General features: G+C 47.6%; 1 protein-coding gene across 6 annotated transcripts in view; it reads left to right on the top strand.

The window, feature by feature from the left end:
* The first annotated feature begins 7,936 nt into the window (after window positions 1-7,936).
* LCORL (ligand dependent nuclear receptor corepressor like) overlaps window positions 7,937-20,791 on the top strand; it is a 168,236-nt gene continuing 155,381 nt past the window's right edge. Inside the window, exon 1 of one of the 6 annotated variants that reach the window (XM_075930673.2) lies at window positions 7,937-8,235. In XM_075930673.2, the coding sequence (XP_075786788.2) occupies window positions 8,067-8,235 (169 nt within the window). In that variant the 5' untranslated portion in view covers window positions 7,937-8,066. The remainder of the gene's footprint in view (window positions 8,236-20,791) is intronic. The other 5 variants (XM_006136998.5, XM_089777836.1, XM_075930676.2 and 2 more) reach the window with 5 other exon arrangements.

Genomic DNA, 20,791 nt, shown 5'->3' with positions numbered 1-20,791 from the left:
TAGTGTGCTAATCTTGAGGTGGGGAGGAGAGTCGAGGCTGGAGCACCAGGCAGGCAGAGGCCCAAGTACTCCCAGCCCTGGCCAGAGGCAACCAGAGGTAGCAGTTCCCCGCTGAGTCCCGAGTGTCAGGGCCTCGAACACAGCAAGGAGCTACCACCCTCATCACCCCCTGGCCCAGCCTTGGCCCTGTTCTGGTGGCCGGAGGAGGACTGAGAGGCTACTGGGTGGGGAAGGAGGGAAAAGGGACTGAGAAGCCGAGGAGGGGCCAGGGCTGGCTGAGGCCAGAAGGAGATGTGGGGGGGCCAAGAGGCCAGGATTGCAAGTGGAGAAGGGGGTGGGAGGGAGATTAGCTAAACAGAAATTAAAAGGTACAGTGCCAAAAGTAAAAGTCCTGGAAGCTGCATGAAAACTTTTCAAAGACACTGTCAAGGGGCACGCCCCCTTGACGGTCCAGAAGTCCCTAAGATTGGGTTATTGTCCCCTTTTTCCCATGCACATACAGTCCCAAAGGCCTAGTTCAACGTCACAAGTTCCTCTAGGGCTGGGTTCAAAACACAGTTCCCCCTTATCATGGTATATACTTGCCGGCCCAGTTCAAAGCAAAGTCCCCTCTATCAGGGTATATCCGGCCCTGCAGGACTAGTCCCAAACACCCTCCCCTCTCTCAGAGGCACTATGTCCTTGAGGCCTAGTCCACATAGGGTTGCCAGATGGTTTCAACAAAAATACTGGATACACTTGACATTACATCACAATCTATGTTACATCTTATTTAGAAAATACCGGACATTTATATTTTCTCAATTTGTTTCCCAAACAAAAAGCTCAAATACTGGACAGTCCAGTTCAAAACCGGACAGCTGGAAACTCTAACTCCACAGTGTGCCTCCCAAAGTTCCAGGGAGTGGCATTACCATGGGGTGGGGAGGTAGGGGGACCCAGGTGGCAGTGGAAGTGGTGCCCTGTTGGCAGTGGAAGATTTCACTGCCTGCTCAGCAGGGATTCCTGCTGAAACACGATGAGCTCCCGGAGGACATTCCTCCACTCTGGGCTACTTCCTACCATTCCCAGTATGCTGTTCTGTTCTCAGGGTGATGCTCAGCAGGTTGGTCCCGGCTGGCTGGTCTTGGCTGGGGCTGGGGCTGGGGCTGCCGCTGCTGAGGCTGATCTGGAGCTCATGCCTGAGCTCCCTCTCCTCTGGCAGTCAGCCCCAACTGAGTGGCTCCCTGGGCTTTTATACCCTGGCTCCCCTGGGAGCATGTCCAATAGGGCCGTGGGGCGGGGCCCTTTTGGCTAGCTGGACCAGGACAACTCCCTGCTGTTCAGTGCGGTGGTAGGTACACCCTGTGACAGACACTATAATAGAGGCTCAACTTAAATGTATCCCCAAATTAAAAAAACAAAATAAGAGAACCCCCCCCCCCCCCCCAAAAAATGCCACTATGGCTTAACAACCAAGTAAAAGAAGTAGTGAGAGATAAAAAGGGCATCATTTAAAAAATGGAAGTTAATGCCTAGTGAGGAAAATAGAAAGGAGCATAAACTCTGCCAAATGAAGCAGGAAAATACAATAAGGAAGGGCAAAAAGGAGTTTGAAGAACAGCTAGCCAAAAACTCAAAAAGTACAGGCAGTCCCCGGGTTACGTGGATCCGACTTATGTCGGATCCCTACTTACGAACGGGGCTTTTCTCGCCGTGGAGGATGCGGGCGGCGGGACTACCCAGACGCGCCGTGGTCCCACCGCCCGCATCCTCCGTGGTGAGAAAAGCCGCTCCGTGTCTCCTGGTCTGCTGGGAGGGAAATACAAAACTGCAACCTGGGAGTTGTCAATAGAGAAGGGAAACAGGACACTGCCAGCAGTAGCAGTAGCATGGGAAGTAGAAGAGGTGGAGGTGGGAGTAGTGCAGGGATTCCAATGGGTTCAGGTCCTAGAGCAAGAATGGAATTGGGACTATGGTTTCAGCAGCCAGGCCACCTGGCTAGGGCACTACTCAGCTGGGCATGGGAGCCAAGGGGAAGGACGTGAAAAATGGGGCCTCAATAATGCCTGGCATGGGATCTATGGTAGGCACTGCAGCCACAGCTTTGGGCAAGAAAGTAGAAAGTCTGTGGGCCCCATGTTGCAGGGGAGGTAGCTGTCCTACCTCAGAAAGGGCCACAATCAAAGGCTCAAGGCTTTACCACTTGGCACCAACCATGACCACAATGGGCTCAGGAACTTCAAATAGAGTGTCATCTGAGGTCAGGTAGTTGGATAAGTCCAGGTGTGTCCTGGGAGTGAAAGCAGTGGTGGAGCCCTGAAGGAGGGAAAAGAGAAGAGGTAGGAGTGATACTACAAAGCTGTTGCCCTGATCAAGGGCTGCTGGCAGGGGGGTCATCCAGTCCTTGGGCATTAGGGGTCAGACTCAGATCTCCTTGAAGATATAGAAGTACCCATCTGCCATCACAGGATCCTCCCTGTCAGCAATTGTGGCGATGTCCATGTTAGCTCTGATAGGAAGTGTGTGAAGGATGAGAAAAGAGTGAGGAGTGTCCTTTCAAGGTATTGTCTGGAAAGGATTCCTCAGTTGCTTTGGCCTCCTTGGGTAAAAGAGTACCACTGGGGAGAAAGGGCAGGATGGAGATGACCCCCCTATGCATCTAGGTTCTCCAGCAGCTTGAGGGGTATGTAGAGGTTCCCCATGACAAGGTTAGGGTTGCCAGCCCTCCAGGATTGTCCTGAATTCTCCAGGAAATAAAGAGTAACCCTTAGTTAAAGATCATGTAATGTAATGAAACCTCTAAGAAATCGTTCAGCCAGAATTGGCAACTCTATGTGAGGCCCTTCTCCACTGCCAAGAAAGTCATGGAAAACATGATTGGGGGAGGAATCTGACCCTCCAATATCCCTAATTGGCACCACTGACTGCATCCTGTCCAGTTCCATAGAGAAGCTCTATGGAGTAGGTGTTCCTTTAATGTCCCCACTTCTGGCTTAAACTTCCTCCTGCCTATCACTGTAGAGGACTCCAGCAGCCCGAATATATGAAAGAAGAATCCTTCTCCTTGTTTTTATGGAACATGATAGGGTACCACTATATCCCTGCTGGTTCTTCTTCTGACTCCAGAAATTGTATATATATGTGATGGGGGAGGAGTTGCTCCTTCCCAACTCAGATATTTAAAATCTTTCCTCAGTCTTCTGGGTATCTCCTTTGCCTCTTGCCTTGATGTTTCCTGACTTCTCTTGGGATCCATAGAGTGGCATGGGAAAATGGGCATCTTAATAGGTGCCACACAATCTAAAGTAGTGATGGGCAACCTAGGCTAGTGAGTGAGCCATGTAAGTGGCCTTTCTTCATCTCATTAGGCCACAAGATTGTCCTATCCTAGATAGGGTTGTTAAATTTTGATTAATGAACTAATTGAATAGTCAATGGGATTTCCATCGACTATTCGATTTGTTGATAAGAACGTCTGCTTTACTCCTTTGAAATGTACAAGAACCCCAGTGTGAGCTCTTGGGCATTTCAAAGTTGGAACACAGCATGGAGCCTGGGGCCAGTGGAGAGTCCCACTGACCCCAGGCTCCATGTGAGCTTCTGCTTTGAAATACATAAGAACCCCCACTTGGGCTTTTGTGCATGTACAGCTTTGAAATGTACAAAATGCAAAAGGGGGCTCTTCTGCATTTCAGAGTTGGCTGCTCCTGTGCTCCTGCCCCTTCCCTGGAGCTGGAGCTGGGGGGAACCAGCTTTTAAGCTGGCTCCCTCCAGCATCCCCTTCCCTCCCCCCACCTTGCTGCCTCTTTGTGACAGAGGCAGCAAGGGGGAAGCGACTAGTCAACTAGTGTGTCAACCATCCAATAAGCTTTTGCTTATTGGATAGTTGACTAGTCGATTAGTTGCTTACGTCCCTAATCCTAGACATTCTCCATGGATAGGGAGGTTTTGCTAGCTACACTCATATACCTAGAATTTGCAGGGTATGAACTGTAGCAGTACTTTGATGGGATGCAGAGGGAGCACATGGCTCCTACAGTCAATATTGCATGTAATCAACATGTATCTAACTTCACATCCCTTGCTTTATTTGTGTGTCACTTTGGTAATAACAATAGGAAAAAAGCTATGTAAGTGGAAACTAGAAGAATCCGGCAATTCTACATGTAGGCAGTAGTAAACAAAACATCTTGTGGGTCACACATAGAACCCTGTTAGGCCACATGCATCCACTGGGCCGCAGGTTGCCCTCCATTGTTGTAGAGTAATCTAAGGAGTAAAAAAGGTGGTTCCTAGCTCTATACCATGGTCTGAGAAGTTAACTGATGGCTCTCTGACTTCCTCCACTCCTGCCTCACTTTCTGGCTATACATTCAAGCCTCTTAATTACTCTTTGCAGGGCAAGGAAAGCAGTGTTTGTATGAGCACTGAGTGCTCTTCACATTGCTGCAGAAGACAGGAAGTTAAACTACTACAAAAAACAGTGAAATTGACAAGTTCCAAGTGGTATCAAATGAACAAAGTGAACAAACCAAAATATAAAAATGATTTTTTCTACTTTCTTGCATTATCATAAGAACATAAGAATGGCAGTACTGGGTCAGACCAAAGGTCCATCTATCCCAGTAGCCTGTCTGCTGACAGTGGCCAACACCAGGTGCCCCAGAGGGGGTGGACCAAAGACAATGATCAAGCGATTTGTCTTCTGCCATCCTTCTCCAGCCTCTGACAAACAGAGGCCAGGGATACCATTTCTGTCCCCTAGCTAATAGCCTTTTATGGACCTAACCTCCATGAAATTATCTAGCTTCTCATAATCTGTTTTTCCTTTTAACAGAGAAGTAAAAAATGTAACTCTTAAATGGATAGTGTTATATAATCCTGCTGTTAATTTTCACTTCCTCATTAGGGACTAGTATTGAAGCATGGGCAGCATATGTACTGCCAGGTAATGGAGGCTGCACCCTAGCCCCTCCCATTCTTCCTGAAGCCACTGACAGAACTCAGAGCACCCCTGCCGCAGTTGCCAGCTCCCAGCCCTAGGCGTCCCAGGGCCTCCAGCCACAAAACATCAGGTAGGCAGTGTAGCCCCAGCCTCGGTAGAGCGGGAAGACAGGCAGCATGTCTTGAGTGCTGGGTGGCATGGCACCAGCTGCTCTGAGTCCCGACTTCAGGCCAGCCAGCCTGCCCCAGAGGAAGAGTGGGAACTGAAAGCAGGCAGGAGGGAGCCATGGGTGGAACATAGACAAGGCCACACCAGGCTGTTTGGGGAGGCTCATCCTCCACCCAGCCTTTTTTACTCACTGCTCATCTATTGAAGTCATAATCTTAAATTTCAAGGAAAGAATAATTTTGCTGCATTTCAATCATCCTTGAAATCTTATTTTAAATCTTCCTTCTTGTTCTAATCATTTCTGCTTTTGGTTCCAGGACCTGGACTGCATGAATAAGGCAAAAGGTTGAAGCTGCCACGTATAAATGCCATGCATGTTGTTGAAGGCTGATCAGTAGCCTGGAAACTCTTGAACCTCCTCCCTCTCCTCCAAGCTATGTTATTAACTAGAAATGATGGGTTGCTGTGTGAGGTAATATCTTTTATGGGACCAACTTCTGTTGGTGAGCAAGAAATGCTTTCAGGCCTCTTCATGGCTGCAATTGCACTGCATACTACCTAGATATGTGATTTTGGCAAGTTTTGGCATCGGGGTAATATGTGACCAGTTAAGAGGTGGCTGTAGGGGAATGGTGACAGTTTTCTCTATCATCCTCATAGTGCTGTGGAAAGGAGAAGGTTAATTGTGAGGAAAGAGGGAAATTTCTTTCCTCCAAGGACTAGATTAAAGCATAGGTAACATAGGGTGTGTGGTGTGGCACTATAGCTCTATAGCTAAACTCTTAACTCCTGGAGTTGTGATTATGTACAAGAGCTCTGGGAGATGTAAACTACAGGCAGTCCCCGGGTTACGTACAAGATAGGGACTGTAGGTTTGTTCTTAAGTTGAATCTGTATGTAAGTCGGAACTGGCGTCCAGATTCAGCTGCTGCTGAAACTGATCAGTTTCAACAGCGGCTGAATCTGGACGCCAGTTCTGACTTACATACAGATTCAACTTAAGAACCCCAGGCATCCCCAAGTCAGCTGCTGCTGAAACTGATCAGCGGCTGATTCCAGGAAGCCCGGGGCAGAGGCTTCCTGTAGTCAGCCACTGGTCAGTTTCAGCAGCGGCTGACTTGGGGACGCCTGGGGCAGAGCAGCTGGGGTGCTGCTGGGTTGGTCCAGTAGCGCCGTCGCTCCTCGGCGCTACTGGACCAACCCAGCAGCACCCAAGCTGCTCTGCCCCAGGCGTCCTGATTCAGCCGTTGCTGAAACTGACCAGCAGTGGCTGAATCAGGACGCCTGGGGCAGAGCAGCTGGGGTGCTGCCCGGTTGGTCCAGTAGCGCCCAGAGCGGCGCTACGGGACCAACTGGCAGCGCCCCAGCTGCTGTACCACAGGTGTCCGGAGCAAAGCCGCGGAGCACGGGGGCAGCAGGACAGCCCAGACACGCCGTGGCTGTCCTGCTGCCCTCGGGCTCCGTGGCTTTGCTCTGCTTTGCTCCCCGTCCCCCTGGTCTGCAGACCAGGGGGACGGGGAGCAAAGCGGCGGAACACGCGGGCAGCGGACAGCCCAGACGCGTCTGGGCTGTCTGCTGACCGCGCGCTCCGTGGCTTGACTCTGCTTTGCCCCCCCTCCCCGTCCCCCGGTCTGCAGACCAGGGAGACGGGGGGGGGGGCAAAGCAGAGCCAAGCTGCGGCGCGCGCGGCCAGCGGACAGCCCAGACGCGTCTGGGCTGTCCGCTGGCTGCGCGCTCCGCGGCTTGGCTCTGCTTTGCCCCTTCCTCTCCCTGGTCTGCAGACCAGGGGGACGGGGGGGGGGACGGGGCAAAGCAGAGCCAAGCCGCGGAGCGCGTGGGCAGCGGACAGCCCTGTCCGCTGCCCGCGTGTTCCGCTTTGCTTCCTCTCCCTGGTCTGCTGGAGACCAGGGAGAGGAAGGGTCCCGTTCGTAACTGCGGATCCGACATAAGTCGGATCCGCGTAACTCGGGGACTGCCTGTAATCTAAATATCTCAATGAGGTATAAACAAGACCCACTGTACTGGAGGACCTCGCTAACATGACAACTGTGATCTCTGGGTGGAAGATGTGCAGTGAGTGGTCCTGGTCTGTCCATCCAAACAGATATAGCTCAGCTGCTGAGGTAAAGGGATGGTCTACTGATTTCTGCTGTTGCTTCTCCCAGGATGGGGGTGGAAACAAAGCCCCCTGAGTCTTCTGGGGTGTGTGGAGAGCAATTACTCCATGCCACTCCCTGCATGGGAGCCTGCTCCCTTAAACCACACTCCCAAACAAGTCAGGGCAGATCTGTAGGAAGGCCCTTGTGTCCAGAGCTCGGGATTACCTTAATGTGGCCCTACTTTCTCCTAGCAGTGGGGATAGGGTCAGGAAGCCAGCTCCCATTCACCTGGGGCTAGGTCAGAGTGCAGCTGTATGAAACACTTGTAAGATATCCATCACCACGGGCTCGGACCCCTCACTAGGTTAAGACTTGGTGGTAGCCCCAATCTCACACGTGGCTCCAGGGCTGGGTAACAACCCCACGCGACCCAGCCCCCCACAGTGGAGGGGAGAAGGACTGAGCTAGGGACTGCCGCCCCGACAGGCAATTCGTCTGGCTCCCTGCGTTGGCCTTGGTCAAGTGGCATCGTGCCTTTGGGGATTCGTAGTCCACGGGCTGCCACGGACCCATTTTACCGCCAGTTGCCAAAGCAGCCCAATAATTTGGAGGAACTTTGAACCCCACTGGTCCTCCAGTCGCTCCTTCATCTCCGACCTGTGCGGGAGGAGCCGTGGCTGCTAGCTGGTATGACGAGACTGCGACTTGCCTCGTCTGGACAGAGGAGGGGACACGTGTCCATCACCCTCCCAAACCCGGCAGGCGATTCGCGCTCCCCCTCCCGGAGGCCGCTGAGGGGGAGGCGCGGGCACGCGCTCTTCTGGTGGCGCGCGCGCTCGTATGTAAATGAGCAGGCGTGAGGTCAGAGGCAGATGGAAAAGGAAACAGACAGAATGGCCGCCGCGGCTCCCGCTCCTCCTGCCGCCGCTGCCTCCTCCTCCTCCTCCTCCCCTCAGTGCCGGAGCCCCCGCTGCACGGCGGAGCGCAGGGGAGTCCGCCGAGAACTCGACTCCTGGCGGCACCGCCTCATGCACTGTGTGGGTAAGAGAGGGGAGGCTCCCCTGCCGCGGGAGAGCGGGGTCGGGGGGAGGCGGGGACCGGAGTCCGGGTCGCTGCCAGGGGAGGGAGGGTAGCGCCGGCTGAGGAGTCTTTCCCGGCGGGAGGAAGCGGCGCTCCCGAGTCTCGGTCCGGAGCGGAGGAAGGTTTGGAGCCCCGGGTTTTCTCCGCGGGGGGAGGAGGGGGAGCAGTCGCGAGCCCCTTGGGGCTGAACTCGGCGGGATGGGAAAGACAGGTTGGCTCTTCCTAGTTCCGGGTCCTTTTGTCTAGGCGCCTTCTCGAGCGGCTGCCCCCTCCTTCCAACCCTGAGTGTCGGGGGGAGAGAATGGGATCTGGGTGTGTTTGCGCCTTTAAGGAGCAGCTCCTGCACTGACGGTTGGGATTTGAAGTTTTCCCTCCCCCCCCTTTGGAAGTTGTCATGGCGACGGCAGTTCTCCCCTCACTCCTGCCCCCCCTCCCTCCGCGAGGCTGTCCAGAGGCTCTCGTGCTGTTCCCCTGTGTCACGTGACCTCCCCGGGGGATGGCAGGTCTGGGTGCCTTTCAAACTTCTCTGCGCTGACATCCCCACGCTGGGAGAGGACACTAGAGAGCCGACCCCGCTTTAGCACCCTGTTTCGGCCTGCGGGGGGAGTCCGTTGATGCCCAGCCGCGCTGTGCTGCTGCTGGATGGATACCTGCGACTGGAGACAGCTCCTAGGTCCAAAAAGATTTGTTCTGCCTTTTGGTGAATATATGAAGGAATAGAGAATAACTGCTAGATCCCCTTTCTTATTTATGATGTGCTCTATCATATTGATCTCTGAAAAGTTTTTTTTTTCTGGTTGCTTTGCTTGTTGGTGAATATTTGGGGTGGGAAGGATGGGGAGAGGAAAGTGTTCATTTGTAATGACCACAGTGAGATCTTGCTTATCCGGGAGGCAGGTAAAACATTATTTAAATGGCATAAATAAACAACAAATGGTCTGGTAGCACTCTGCATTGATCTCCCCAATGGCTGAACCATGAAAACACATCTAGATAGCTGAGTGACTTGAATTCTCTGAGCATTTTTGTGTGTCCGATCAAGATTGAAGTATGAATTAAATATCTGATATGTACTTTACATGAATACTGTCTTCTGCATTGCAAATTAATTGTCTGAATAAACCTGTAGCCCTCTAACTTATGTTACTTTAAAAGGAAACAGCAAGTCATCCCGTTCTCTTGATGTTAGCAGGTGAAAAATGTTCTTTCAAGTAAATGAGATTTTCTTGCAGTGTGTGTGTGTGGCTTTTGTTTTTCCATGTAGCTATAGTATTTTAGGGGGAGGAGGTGAGTAGTTCAGTGAGCTGCTCAAATAGTACTGGTGGGGAAAACTTTGTGTTTCTGCATAGAATTAATGCTTAGATATCATTTTAAAAAATAAGACAAATAGCCTTTTTTCCACTCTGACTTGTATTCCATGGAATAAAAAACAAGACCTAAATACAAAAATATATCTTCATGACTGGGTCCAATTGAAGGTGCAAGTTGTTGATAAATAGGAAAAGCCCAGATGACATCACTCTCCAGTTCTACTAGCCAAATGAATATAGAAACTTGTCAAATCAAACAGATATTTTGAAAAATCTTTGTTTTTAAATTTTGTCAAGTTATTGAAATGTTCACTCAACTTAATGTGAAGTTGTCTGTGACTTTTAAAGTTTGATGGTTCATTTAAAAATGTTGCTAGAAATAATTCAGTTCAGTTAAACAGATACAGAATAACCAAAACTCCTTTACTTTGCCCACATCTTACTTTTTCACTCTCCTCTTGTAATTTTTCCTTCTCTGTGTAACTTTTTTCCCCTCACTGCCTTGGGGATGTAAACTGTTAATTGCTTATCTAATAAGTATTAATCTTACTGTTGTTTTGAATGTTAACTTCAGTATATATTGGTTTAAATCTGTGGGATTTTCATATTTTTGGTATTGCATTTAAAAAAGGCTACAGTGGTGGATACACTGGAACACCTGGATCGATCCTGGTACTGCAGCGTGGCAAAGATCCACCAAACTAGCTGCATGAGTTAGCACCTAATAACTGGGAGAGTGAGCGATAGGCATTCTGTGCCTTGCTCTGAGCCTAGCTATGCACACACAAACAATCGCCTAGCCCACTGTATTCCACCTCTGAGGACAGCATCCTCCACACTTGACAGAGGTAAATTGTGAGCTTGGTAAGGTTTAAACAATACAATTTTAAATTTAAATGGTTACTTAAATTAAATTTATATTCCTAGATTGCCTTCATGCCTGGTTTAGCCTCCTTATGCTGCTGCAGCAAATTCCAGTCCTATTGTATTTAACAAGCACTTTGTGCAAGCCCTTTTGTTTTAATGGTGCGAATGTGCTATGGTTCTCTAAATGCAAAACTAAAACCTACTGAACTCCTAGTAGTTGCCACCATATTGTCATATAGTGCTCTGTTTGTTGCTAGCTTTGTCTCTTGGAGATTCTTTAGGGTAGAGGTTGACTTTGTTCTCCTACAGTACAGAACACATTGTTGATACTAAACTAATAGTAATTGTAACTGTTAAGGAGGAAGTACATTGCTATAGGTTAATGTTTAGTCATGATCCCTGTCTCAGTTAAGTACTAGCTCTAAGCTAAGAGACAGTGTAGACAATGTCAAAGTGTTTGGGCAGGAGAATTGAAATAATTCACTCTTAGGATTTTGCTATTTTTCGAACTTGATGGAGTTCAGTTAGGGAGAAGAGCAATTGAAGGAAAGGGTAACAAACTAAGAGGCAGAACAAAACAGATTATGTAGAGGAGGGAAATCTGGGTTTTTAAACAAGCCTTATCAGTTCGTTTCTGATGTCCCATAATCTATTGATGACAGACTAACCCAGCTACCCCTCTGTAGGTAAAGACTAAGTCTGTAACAGGAAAAACTTAAAAAAACAACTAAGTCTTGCAGCATCTTAAAGACTAACAAAACATGTAGATGGTATCATGACCTTTCATGGGCACAACCCACTTATTCAGATGACACAGCTCATGACACCATCTATATGTTTTGTTAGTCTTTAAGGTGCTACTAGACTTTTTTTTAAGTTTTTCCTGTTAAAAAAATAGTCTAAGTTTACCGTCTGTGTGTAGAGTTGTTTTGTTTTTTGAGGATCTCAAAATGATTTGCGTGAGTTATTTCAGTGTTGCATTATCTTTGTAAGATGGATAATCCTATACTAATTTTATAGGAAGGGTAAACCGTACCACAGAATAAGGGACTCAGTTCTGCCATCTTAGGTTTTATTGAGTACTAGTGTTAATTTAATCAAATGACTCCATGAAGAATAAGGTGCTAGTTAGTGTGAGATTAGGGAATAAAATCAAACCCTTTCTTTCATTAGTGAACAGTTGGACATTTTTATACATTTGAAGTTTTTGGTTCAAATTTGGGAAACTGAAGAAATTAAGCAATTCTAAATGAAAATACAAGAACATTTAAGATCTTGAACAAAATTCTTCACCTTAAAAAATGGAGTTTAGATTTTCAATAAACTTGTCTGGTAATAGCTCTTGAAGGATGTGGATTCGGAAAAAGTCTCTGTTAAACTGAAAGTGATCCCATATAAGCAATTATCAGGATACTTGCAGGAATGGTCTGTTATTTCTTTGAATAAAAACTTATAACATTCATTCATTTCCTAATTGCGTTCCATTGAGTTGAGAGGGCTTGATAATTTTATATCTTTATGAGCATGGAACTATGAAACGGACGTTTCATGCATTCTTCTTCAGAATAGGTTTAATGATAGCAATACAGAAGTGTGGCTCCTTTTTAAACTGTGTGTGTGTGTGTGTGTGTGTGTGTGTGTGTGTGTTAATTGTCACGTATCATTTTAACTCCAACTGTATAAAATTTATTAGGGGCATAGTTCTGATGGGGTGGGAGAATAAGCCCCCACAGTTGTCAAACGTTTTGCTTGGAATTGCGAGTGTCTGTTACCTTTTGGGATTACTTACCAGTATGAATTTTTAAGGGTTGATGTAGAAATGCAGTTCTTAAAATTAACATTATGAATTACTTTAGAATCATAATTTAGGGTTTATTGAAGTTAAGGTTGACACATTCCATTTATAAGTCTTTGCTCTTAGTTTCTTATGACTTTGCAAAATAGCCATTGAGTTTGAAATTTTCATACTGGGTGTCTCTTGAGCTCAGTTCTTTGGAAGCTTCAGCTAAAATGAGAGAACTTTTTGCCCTTGTTTAACTGGAGTGAAACTTAAAAAGCCCCAAGTTCTAGTGCCTCTGTTTCAGAGCAGGGACTTAACATTTTCCCGCTCCCATTCCCTCATTTTCAGGTGAGTTGCCCTGGTTCCATTCTCATGAACATTTACCTGAATCTGGTCACGTTGTCCGCCTCTGAAATTGCAGTTCACAGAAGTTCAGTAGGGCTATGTCTACACTGGCCACAATTTCCGGAAAAGGGATGCAAATCAGGTAAGTCAGGATAGGGAAATCCGCGGGGGATTTAAATATCCCCCGCGGATTTAAATAAACATGTCCGCCGCTTTTTTTCCGGCTTGGGGAAAAGCCGGAAAAAAAGCATCTAGACTGGCGCGATCCTCCGGAATAAAACCCTTTTCCGGAGGATCTCTTATTCCTACTTATTCCGGAGGATCGTGCCAGTCTAGACGCTTTTTTCCGTCTTTTCCCCAAGCCGGGAAAAAAGCGGCGGACATGTTTATTTAAATCCGCGGGGGATATTTAAATCCCCCGCGGATTTCCCTATCCTGACTTACCTGATTTGCATCCCTTTTCCGGAAATTGTGGCCAGTGAAGACGTAGCCTAGAAGTTTTATATCTAAACTCTCTAACTCTGTGTTCACCAAGCATTCTCTGTCCCCACAGATCTTCTGCATGACATCGTGAGTTGTGCATGCACTAGGGATGTAAGGAACTAGTTCTCCCCCCTGACTGCCTTTATCAGAGAAATGGGGGGGGGGGGGGAGGCTGGCTGGCTTAAAAGCTTGTTCTCTTCTCTTCCCCCCCCCCCCCCCCCACCTCAAACACCCTCTCAGTGGGAGGGAGGTTGCAGAGGTGCCACAGGGCAAATGGCACACAGTCCTCCCTCGGGCCAGCTCCTGAATGCTGTGCCCCTTCCTTTTAAATTTTTTACATCATTTAAAAGGCAGAGGCACAGTGGGCATAGGGAATGCCCCACTACCCCTTATCAACTAATTGAGTAGTTAATGGAAACTCCGTAGACTACTGCGGAGATCAGCAAACTTTCTGAAGTGCCATGCCAAGATTTAACCCTCCTGCCCTGGGCTGAGCCGCTTTCCCGGGAGGAGCTCTCTCTACTGCCCGCCCTGTGGACCACATGGTTCAATGTGAATCTTGCTGCAGATTACCAGATGCTAATGGAAACTCACCATTAAATACAGAATTATGCCACAGCCATTTTGCTAGTGCTGCAGCTGGGGAGAATTGGCTAATTTAAATTCTTAAACAGATTAAGCATTTTAACTCTCCCATTAGTTTATCAAACTTCTTTTTAAATAAAGTAAAATATTATGTCTAACACAAAGTTTCAATGTTTTCTTTATCTATGGCAGGGGTTGGGAACCTTTTTGTGTCAGGACCCACAGAAAAATCAGTCAGGGACCACACAAGTGAGAAGCCAAAATAAAAAACTTCTCCAAAAAAAAATCCCAACCCTCCCTGATGTGGCCCCCAACTGAGACATCTTACTCTTCTGGCTCCAGTCCCATGGGTGGGGAGGAAGTGCAGGAAAGACTGAGGTTCAGGGTTTCCCATAGGCTGGATTTACTTTTCTGGGGTTCCAGAGTTAGTGGGTTTTGGGGACCCCCTTAGGCTTTGGGATACAAACAAAAATGAGGGGTTCAATGTGTGGGACAGGGCTAGGATTGCCAGATGGTTTCAACAAAAATACCAGACCCACATGACATTTCATCACAATCTATATTACACCTTATTTAGAAAATACTGGAGACTTATATTGTCTCAATTTGTTTCCTGAATGAAAGCTCAAATACTGGACTGTCCAGTTCAAAACCGGACACCTGGTAACCCTAGATAGGGCTGCCAGCGAGTGGGATAGCGATGGGGGTACACGATGGAGTGAGGAGGGTAGGGTCTGGAAGGGAGTTTGGTGGCAGGAGAGGGTGTGGGATGGGGGTAGGAAGAGGAGTTTGGAGGTGGGAGGAGGTTGGGGAAATAAGGCAGAACAGGTGAGAGGGTGAGAATGCAGCCAAATAGCTAACTGGGGAGGAAGGTAAAGGAATGGAGAGTAAGGGAAAGTGCAGCTTCTGCAAAGTAAAATTGTATCACCCTCACATCTTCCCTCTGCTCCAGCCTCATTCCCCTCAGCCTCATGATCTCCCTCAGCCTGATCTCTTGCCCCCCTCCCATCCTACTCCTGCATCCTCCTCCTCCTGCCCCCATGTCCCTGTGCTCCCAGTGTACTCACTGGCAGGGCAGCAGCGCTTGGACTTGCAACTTCCCTGGAGCAACACTGCGACGTGTGGGGCAGAGTCTCGTCCCTCTCTGCCCAGGCTAGCACTTTGCTTGCAGGCTGCAGCTCTGGGGCTGGGGCATGCAGACCCTCGGGCTGGTTCCAGCCTGGCTGGGCACAGTGGGGCACTGGGGAAAGGGCTCCCTACCTCCAAACACAGCCCACACTCTGGTGTGCCATGTGTTCCAGCTCTGTGAAGCAGGCCCAGGCCCCGCTCCACCCCCTCCCGAAGCAGGAGGCAGCACAGGGACACATTTGTGTGCCTTTCCTGCTCCCACTCCCTCATCAGGAAGCCGGAGCTGGTGTTGTAGCACAAACTCCCCACTGCGTGGTGGGGCAGAGGGTGGTGAGGCTGAGCTCCTGCCCTGCGTGCCAGTAGGAATTGGCTTTTGTACCGTACTGCTTGTGGCATGTATGCTGGGAGTTGCAAATTCTTGGACTACTTGATTAACTGATTAATCCTAAATTTAACATTTCTAGCATTCACTATCTTGGGTGGCAGGGACTGAGCAGGATTTTCTCTGCAACTGTTCTTGTTTGCTGGGGGCTGCTGGGCGTTGAAGATGAAAGAAACAAAACTGTTTCTGTTTTCCTCCTTTATTGTCCAGGTAGCATAGACAAAATGATGGAACCAGCCTGATTAAAATGGAGTGTATATGGAGAGGGGATCAGGTAGATGGAGATAGACAGGTTGGGAGTATAGTGGTAGAGAGATTTATAGCCACTAGAGGGAACACTCCTCCAGAACCTGAAATTTTAACCCAGATTTCTAGAATCTCAGTGTTCCTTTGTCTAGTAGGTGTTAAACCTACTCATGTACATATGTTTTCCTCCCTAGAGGCATGCCCACTTAAGCTAATGAAGTTACTATTGCTAAATATCTGCACAGGGGATCGGAAGGTCCCAGCCTTGCTGATGTCCCATGCGGGGGGTCAGTATGGTTTCACATGATGGAGTTTGTTTCTTCAGTTTGCTTAAAATACCCCTAGAAAGTTACATTAAAAATGTTAAAAGATTGTTACATGAACAGTTTTTTTTAATTCGGAGACTTCCTCACTTTTAAGTGCTTGACTTGGGAGTCTTAACTTCTGAAATGTAGTTCTGGTATGTAATTTATTTAATGTAGCTTGTGTAAAGTCTAATATAAACAGATGGTTTTTCTGTATTTCACTGCTGAAGTATTTATATATTTGATTCACTAAGGGTAGAGAGAGTGTTCAATCTAATCTCTTAGTATCAAAATGAATCTCCTTAGCTCAGTGGGTCTCCAACATTTTCAATGTGGCCTATTTCTCTCCTCATTGTCAATGAAGGGAGAAACTGAGAGGAGAGTTGCTCTATCACTGTCTCAGATATTGTGTGATTGCAGTTACAGTAAAATTCTGATGGTCCGGCACTCCTGATGGTCCAGCTGGTCCGGCACTCCTGATGGTCCGGCACCATCAGGAACCCGGAAGTGCTCCGGGCAGCCGGACCATTGGAACTGCTCTGCCCCCAGCTTCCCCGATTCAGCCGTTGCTAAAACTGACCAGCAGCTGAATCGGGGACGCCTAGGGCAGAGCAGCTGGAGTGCTGCCGGGTTGGTCCCGTAGCGCCGACCCTCGGGGCTGCAGGACCCAACCCGGCAGCACCCCAGCTGTCCCCATTCAGCCGCTGCTGAAACTGACCAGCGGCTGATTCCAGGAAGCCCGAGGCAGAGCTGCTCTGCCCCGGGCTTCCTGGAGTCAGCCCCTGATCAGTTTCAGCAGCGGCTGTCTTGGGGACACTTGGGGTAGAGCAGCTGGGTGCTGCCGGGTTGGTCTTGCCGCGCCAAGGGTCGGCACTACCTGACCAACCCGGTAGCACTCCAGCTGCTCTGCTGCAGGCGTCCCCGATTCAGCTGCTGCTGAAACTGACCAGCAGCGGCTGAATCAGGGACGCCCGGGGCAGAGCCGGACTATCGGAAAGGGGGGGCTATGAGGGGTCTAGGGTGGCATCCCCCACCCCAGACCCTCATAGCCCCCACTTCCCATAGTCTGGCAAATCTGATAATCTGGCACCCCCTGGGTCCTAAAGGTGCCGGATTGTCGGAAGTTTACTGTACTTAGCTTTAAAAGTAATATTGGGGAAAATATACTTGTGTTTTTTCAGTTGTCTTCAGAGGGAACCATTTTTTTTTTTATATCCTCTTCACTTTTTTTGGCAGTCTAGACAGTCTATTTAAACATCATCTGTATGTTTCTCTAAAAATATTATATTAATAAAATTGTAAAATCCAAACTTTCAAATCTGTTAACTTTCTACTTACCTCAGTTTGGATGATGAATACAAAATATTCACTTTCCTTTTTTTCTAGTGAGTTTATTTTGATACATATTTTTCAAATCAGTGGAGTGTCTAAATCAAGAATTTGGGCTTCTTTCTTCTTATACTTTTGGAAAGTGTTGGTGAAAAGATGGGTTTTGAATCTTGTGGAGGATCTATAATGCTTTTTGCAAAAGACTGTTCCATGACTCTGAGCTGGCTGCTCTCCTTCCAGGTTGTCCTTGAGTGAGCCCTTCTTCCATGCTTTTCTCATGGAAAGTCTTCATCTCAGTCAAATGACTTTCCCAAAGTTCAGATCTTCTTATGGTATGACCATTTTTAGATTTCCTTTGCATTCCTTTAAAATTATTTAATACATAGTTCTTTCCAACAGTGGAGAATTATTTAAGCCACTGTTGTGATTTACTGAGGCCAGGTCTACACTAGACCTGGAATGTTGGTTTAAGGTGCGCAACTCCAGCTACGGTTGGCTTACCTTAAACCAAGCATAGCGGCACCACTACAACAGGAGGCCTATGGTGGCGAACACTCCTGTTGGCTGGAGTACAGGTGCTGGCTGGAGCTGCCCTTAGCATTCAATGTATGGGTCTTAACTAGGGTAAATGGTCACAAGTGCTTCTGCAGATTTCTGATATCCGACATTATAACCTACCTGAGCAACCATTAATGGATTTTAAAGTAGCCATTCTTCTACAAAGGAATTTCAGGAACCAATTACAGATAGATACTGTGGAACTGGCCTTGATCTGCAAAAGTGACACTATCTCCCATGGCCTGTTCAGACGTGAACTGGATGGACCATTATAGTCAACAGGCAAATGACATCAAAAGCCAAGTAGGGGACACTTACAGTACACTCAATTAGCCTCATTAGCACTGTCACTAAATTTGACAGTTTTTTTCCCTCCCTCTCTTCTTCTCTGTTGTAAATTGGAAGGATCTCTCTCTTTTTTCCCCCCCCCCCTTTTTTTTTCTTCACTTTCATTTGAGGAAGTGGGTTTTGCCTAGAGTGGTGAAGCACTGGAATGGGTTACCTAGGGAAGTAGTGGAGTCTCCATCCCTAGCGGTGTTTAAGTCTCGGCTTGACAAAGCTCTGGCTGGGTTGATTTAGTTGGGATTGGTCCTACCTAGATGGAGACTCCACTACTTCCCTAGGTAACCCATTCCAGTGCTTCACCACTCTCCTAATGAAATAGTTTCCCCTAATATCCAACCTGGACCTCTCCCACCGCAACTTGAGACCATTGTTCCTTGTTCTGCCATCTGTCACTACTGAGAAGTGCCTTTCTCCAACCTCTTTGGAAGCTCCCTTCAGGAAGATGAAGGCTGGTATCAAATCCCCCCTCATTCTTTGCTTCTGCAGACTAAACAGACCCAACTCCCTCAGCCTCTCCTCATAGGTCATATGCTCCAGCCCGTTAATCATTTTGGTTGCCCTCTACTGGACCCTCTCCAATGTGTCCACATCCTTTTTGTAGTGGGGGGGGCCCAGAACTGGACACAATACTCCAGATGTGGCCTCACCAGAGCCGAATAAAGGGGAATAATTACATCTCTGGAACTGCTGGCAATGCTCCTCTTAATGCAACCTAATATACCATTAGACTTCTTGGATACAAGGGCACACTGTTGACTCATATCCAGCTTCTCATCCACTGTAACCCCCAGGTCCTTTTCTGCAGAACTACTACTTATCAATTAGTTCATAAGGGGGAATGTTTGCTATCCTTGCTGCAGTTCAAATGTAATAGGAGTGGGGCCCTGTTCCTACTACACTTAAACTGCAGATATGCAGTGGGGTTAGCTCCCGGTGCCAAGACTAAGTAATCCCGGTTTGCACTGGTTCTGGGACTGCTGCACTTCTGCCACTCCTGTTCCCATCTGTCACCTTGCTGCCTCTACACAAAGGGTTACAAGGCTCTACAGGACTATTCTTAATTTAAAAGCTAACACAGCTACCCATCTGGGTCTTATCCATCTGTTAAATCAGACGTCAGAAGGTCAACTTCCATGGAATTAAGTGATGATATGCCCTCAGATTGTGTTGATTACCGTTGCATCCTGCCCCAGTCACTCAGCTGCTGTGAAGTGCCAGTGTGGACAGGAAATGCAAGCTTTGCAGTTGCAGCAAAGTAATTCCTTCTCCGGGTGTAATTCCCTAATGCTCTTGCTCACCTGTTAGTACTGAGCTAGTCTACCAAACGACTTGCCTACAGGCTGTATGTAGGAAAACACTTAGGCTAGGTCTACACTATGAGTTTTCGTGGCCAAAAATGTTAATGAGGACTCATTTGCATGAGTTGTGATCTCATTTGCATATTTTTTTGCTGATCTGTTTTTATGCTAAGGGGTTTTTGCGCAAAAACAGATCGGCAGAAAATATGCATTTGCATGAGTCATGATCTCACTTGAGTTCCTCATTAACATATTTTTTGCTGGGGCGGGGGGGAGAAAAACCTTCTAGTGCATACACAGCCTCAGTGTGGTATAAGGCTGCCCTGAACGGGTCCCATATGAGGAGAGGTTAAAGCAACTGGGACTTTTCAGTTTAGAAAAGAGGAGACTGAGGGGGGATATGATAGAGGTATATAAAATCATGAGTGGTGTGGAGAGGGCCGATAAAGAAAAGTTATTTATTAGTTCCCTAAATAGAAGAACTAGAGGACACCAAATGAAATTAATGGGTAGCAGGTTTAAAACTAATAAAGTTCTTCTTCACACAGCGTGTAGTCAACCTGTGGAACTCCTTGCCAGAGGAGGCTGTGAAGGCTAGAACTATAATAGAGTTTAAAGAGAAGCTAGATAATTTCATGGAGGTTAGGTCCATAAAAGGCTATTAGCCAGGGGATAAAATGGTGTCCTTGGCCTCTGTTTGTCAGAGGCTGGAGAGAAATGGCAGGAGACAAATCGCTTGATCATTGTCTTCGGTCCACCCTCTCTGGGGCACCTGGTGTTGGCCGCTGTCGGCAGACAGGATACTGGGCTAGAAGGACCTTTGGTCTGACCCAGTACGGCCGTTCTTATGAACATTTTTCTTCCCTTGCCACTCCAGCATTCATTTTATTATCTGGGTCTTCTGCTGCTCTGAAATAACTCCTGCATTTTGAAATATTAACTTTCTTGAGGAAATTCATTTGAGGAAAAATGAATGGTTAGACAAGTTTTTCCTATTTTGTGCTGACAGGTGGCCCACACTTGCAATTCCCAATCTGCCTCTTCTGAGACCTGAAAGAGGAAAACCAGAAAGTATGATTAAGTGAAATATGCATAGGCAGAGGGTATTCTTAAAGAAACAGAATGAGGATTAATGGTGCTCCAGTGTGTTTTTTTTTTTTCTTGCCCCTTCTCACATCTTTCTCAAGAGGTGATACGTTACCTGGTGCCCTTGCTGATCTAGTCAGAAAGATGTCCTCCTACCTTTGCACTCCAGTTTGCTTTCTAGAAAGAAACAATTACTTCAATTATATTTTCTAATTTTATTTTTCTGTTGAATAATATCAGGTTGTCATCTTGAATGCTACCGCATGCCACACATGGCTGTGCTCCTCAGAATATACTGAGTTTTTCTCTCTTATCCAGTGTTTAACTGGCTATGGGTACACTGGGAACTTTGTGGTCTTCCAGCATTGAAACTGCCAGGGTGTGTGTATAGGAGACACATCTCCCGCTCTTCATGAAGAAAGATGATTATGATCCTTATGTGGAACAGAACTGTTCGAGTAGACAATCTA

The sequence above is a fragment of the Pelodiscus sinensis genome, chromosome 4, assembly GCF_052426305.1.
Source record: "Pelodiscus sinensis isolate ZL-2025 chromosome 4, ASM5242630v1, whole genome shotgun sequence".
In the NCBI taxonomy this organism is placed as follows: Eukaryota; Metazoa; Chordata; order Testudines; family Trionychidae; genus Pelodiscus; species Pelodiscus sinensis.
This window is presented reverse-complemented; position numbering and strand designations above follow the sequence as displayed.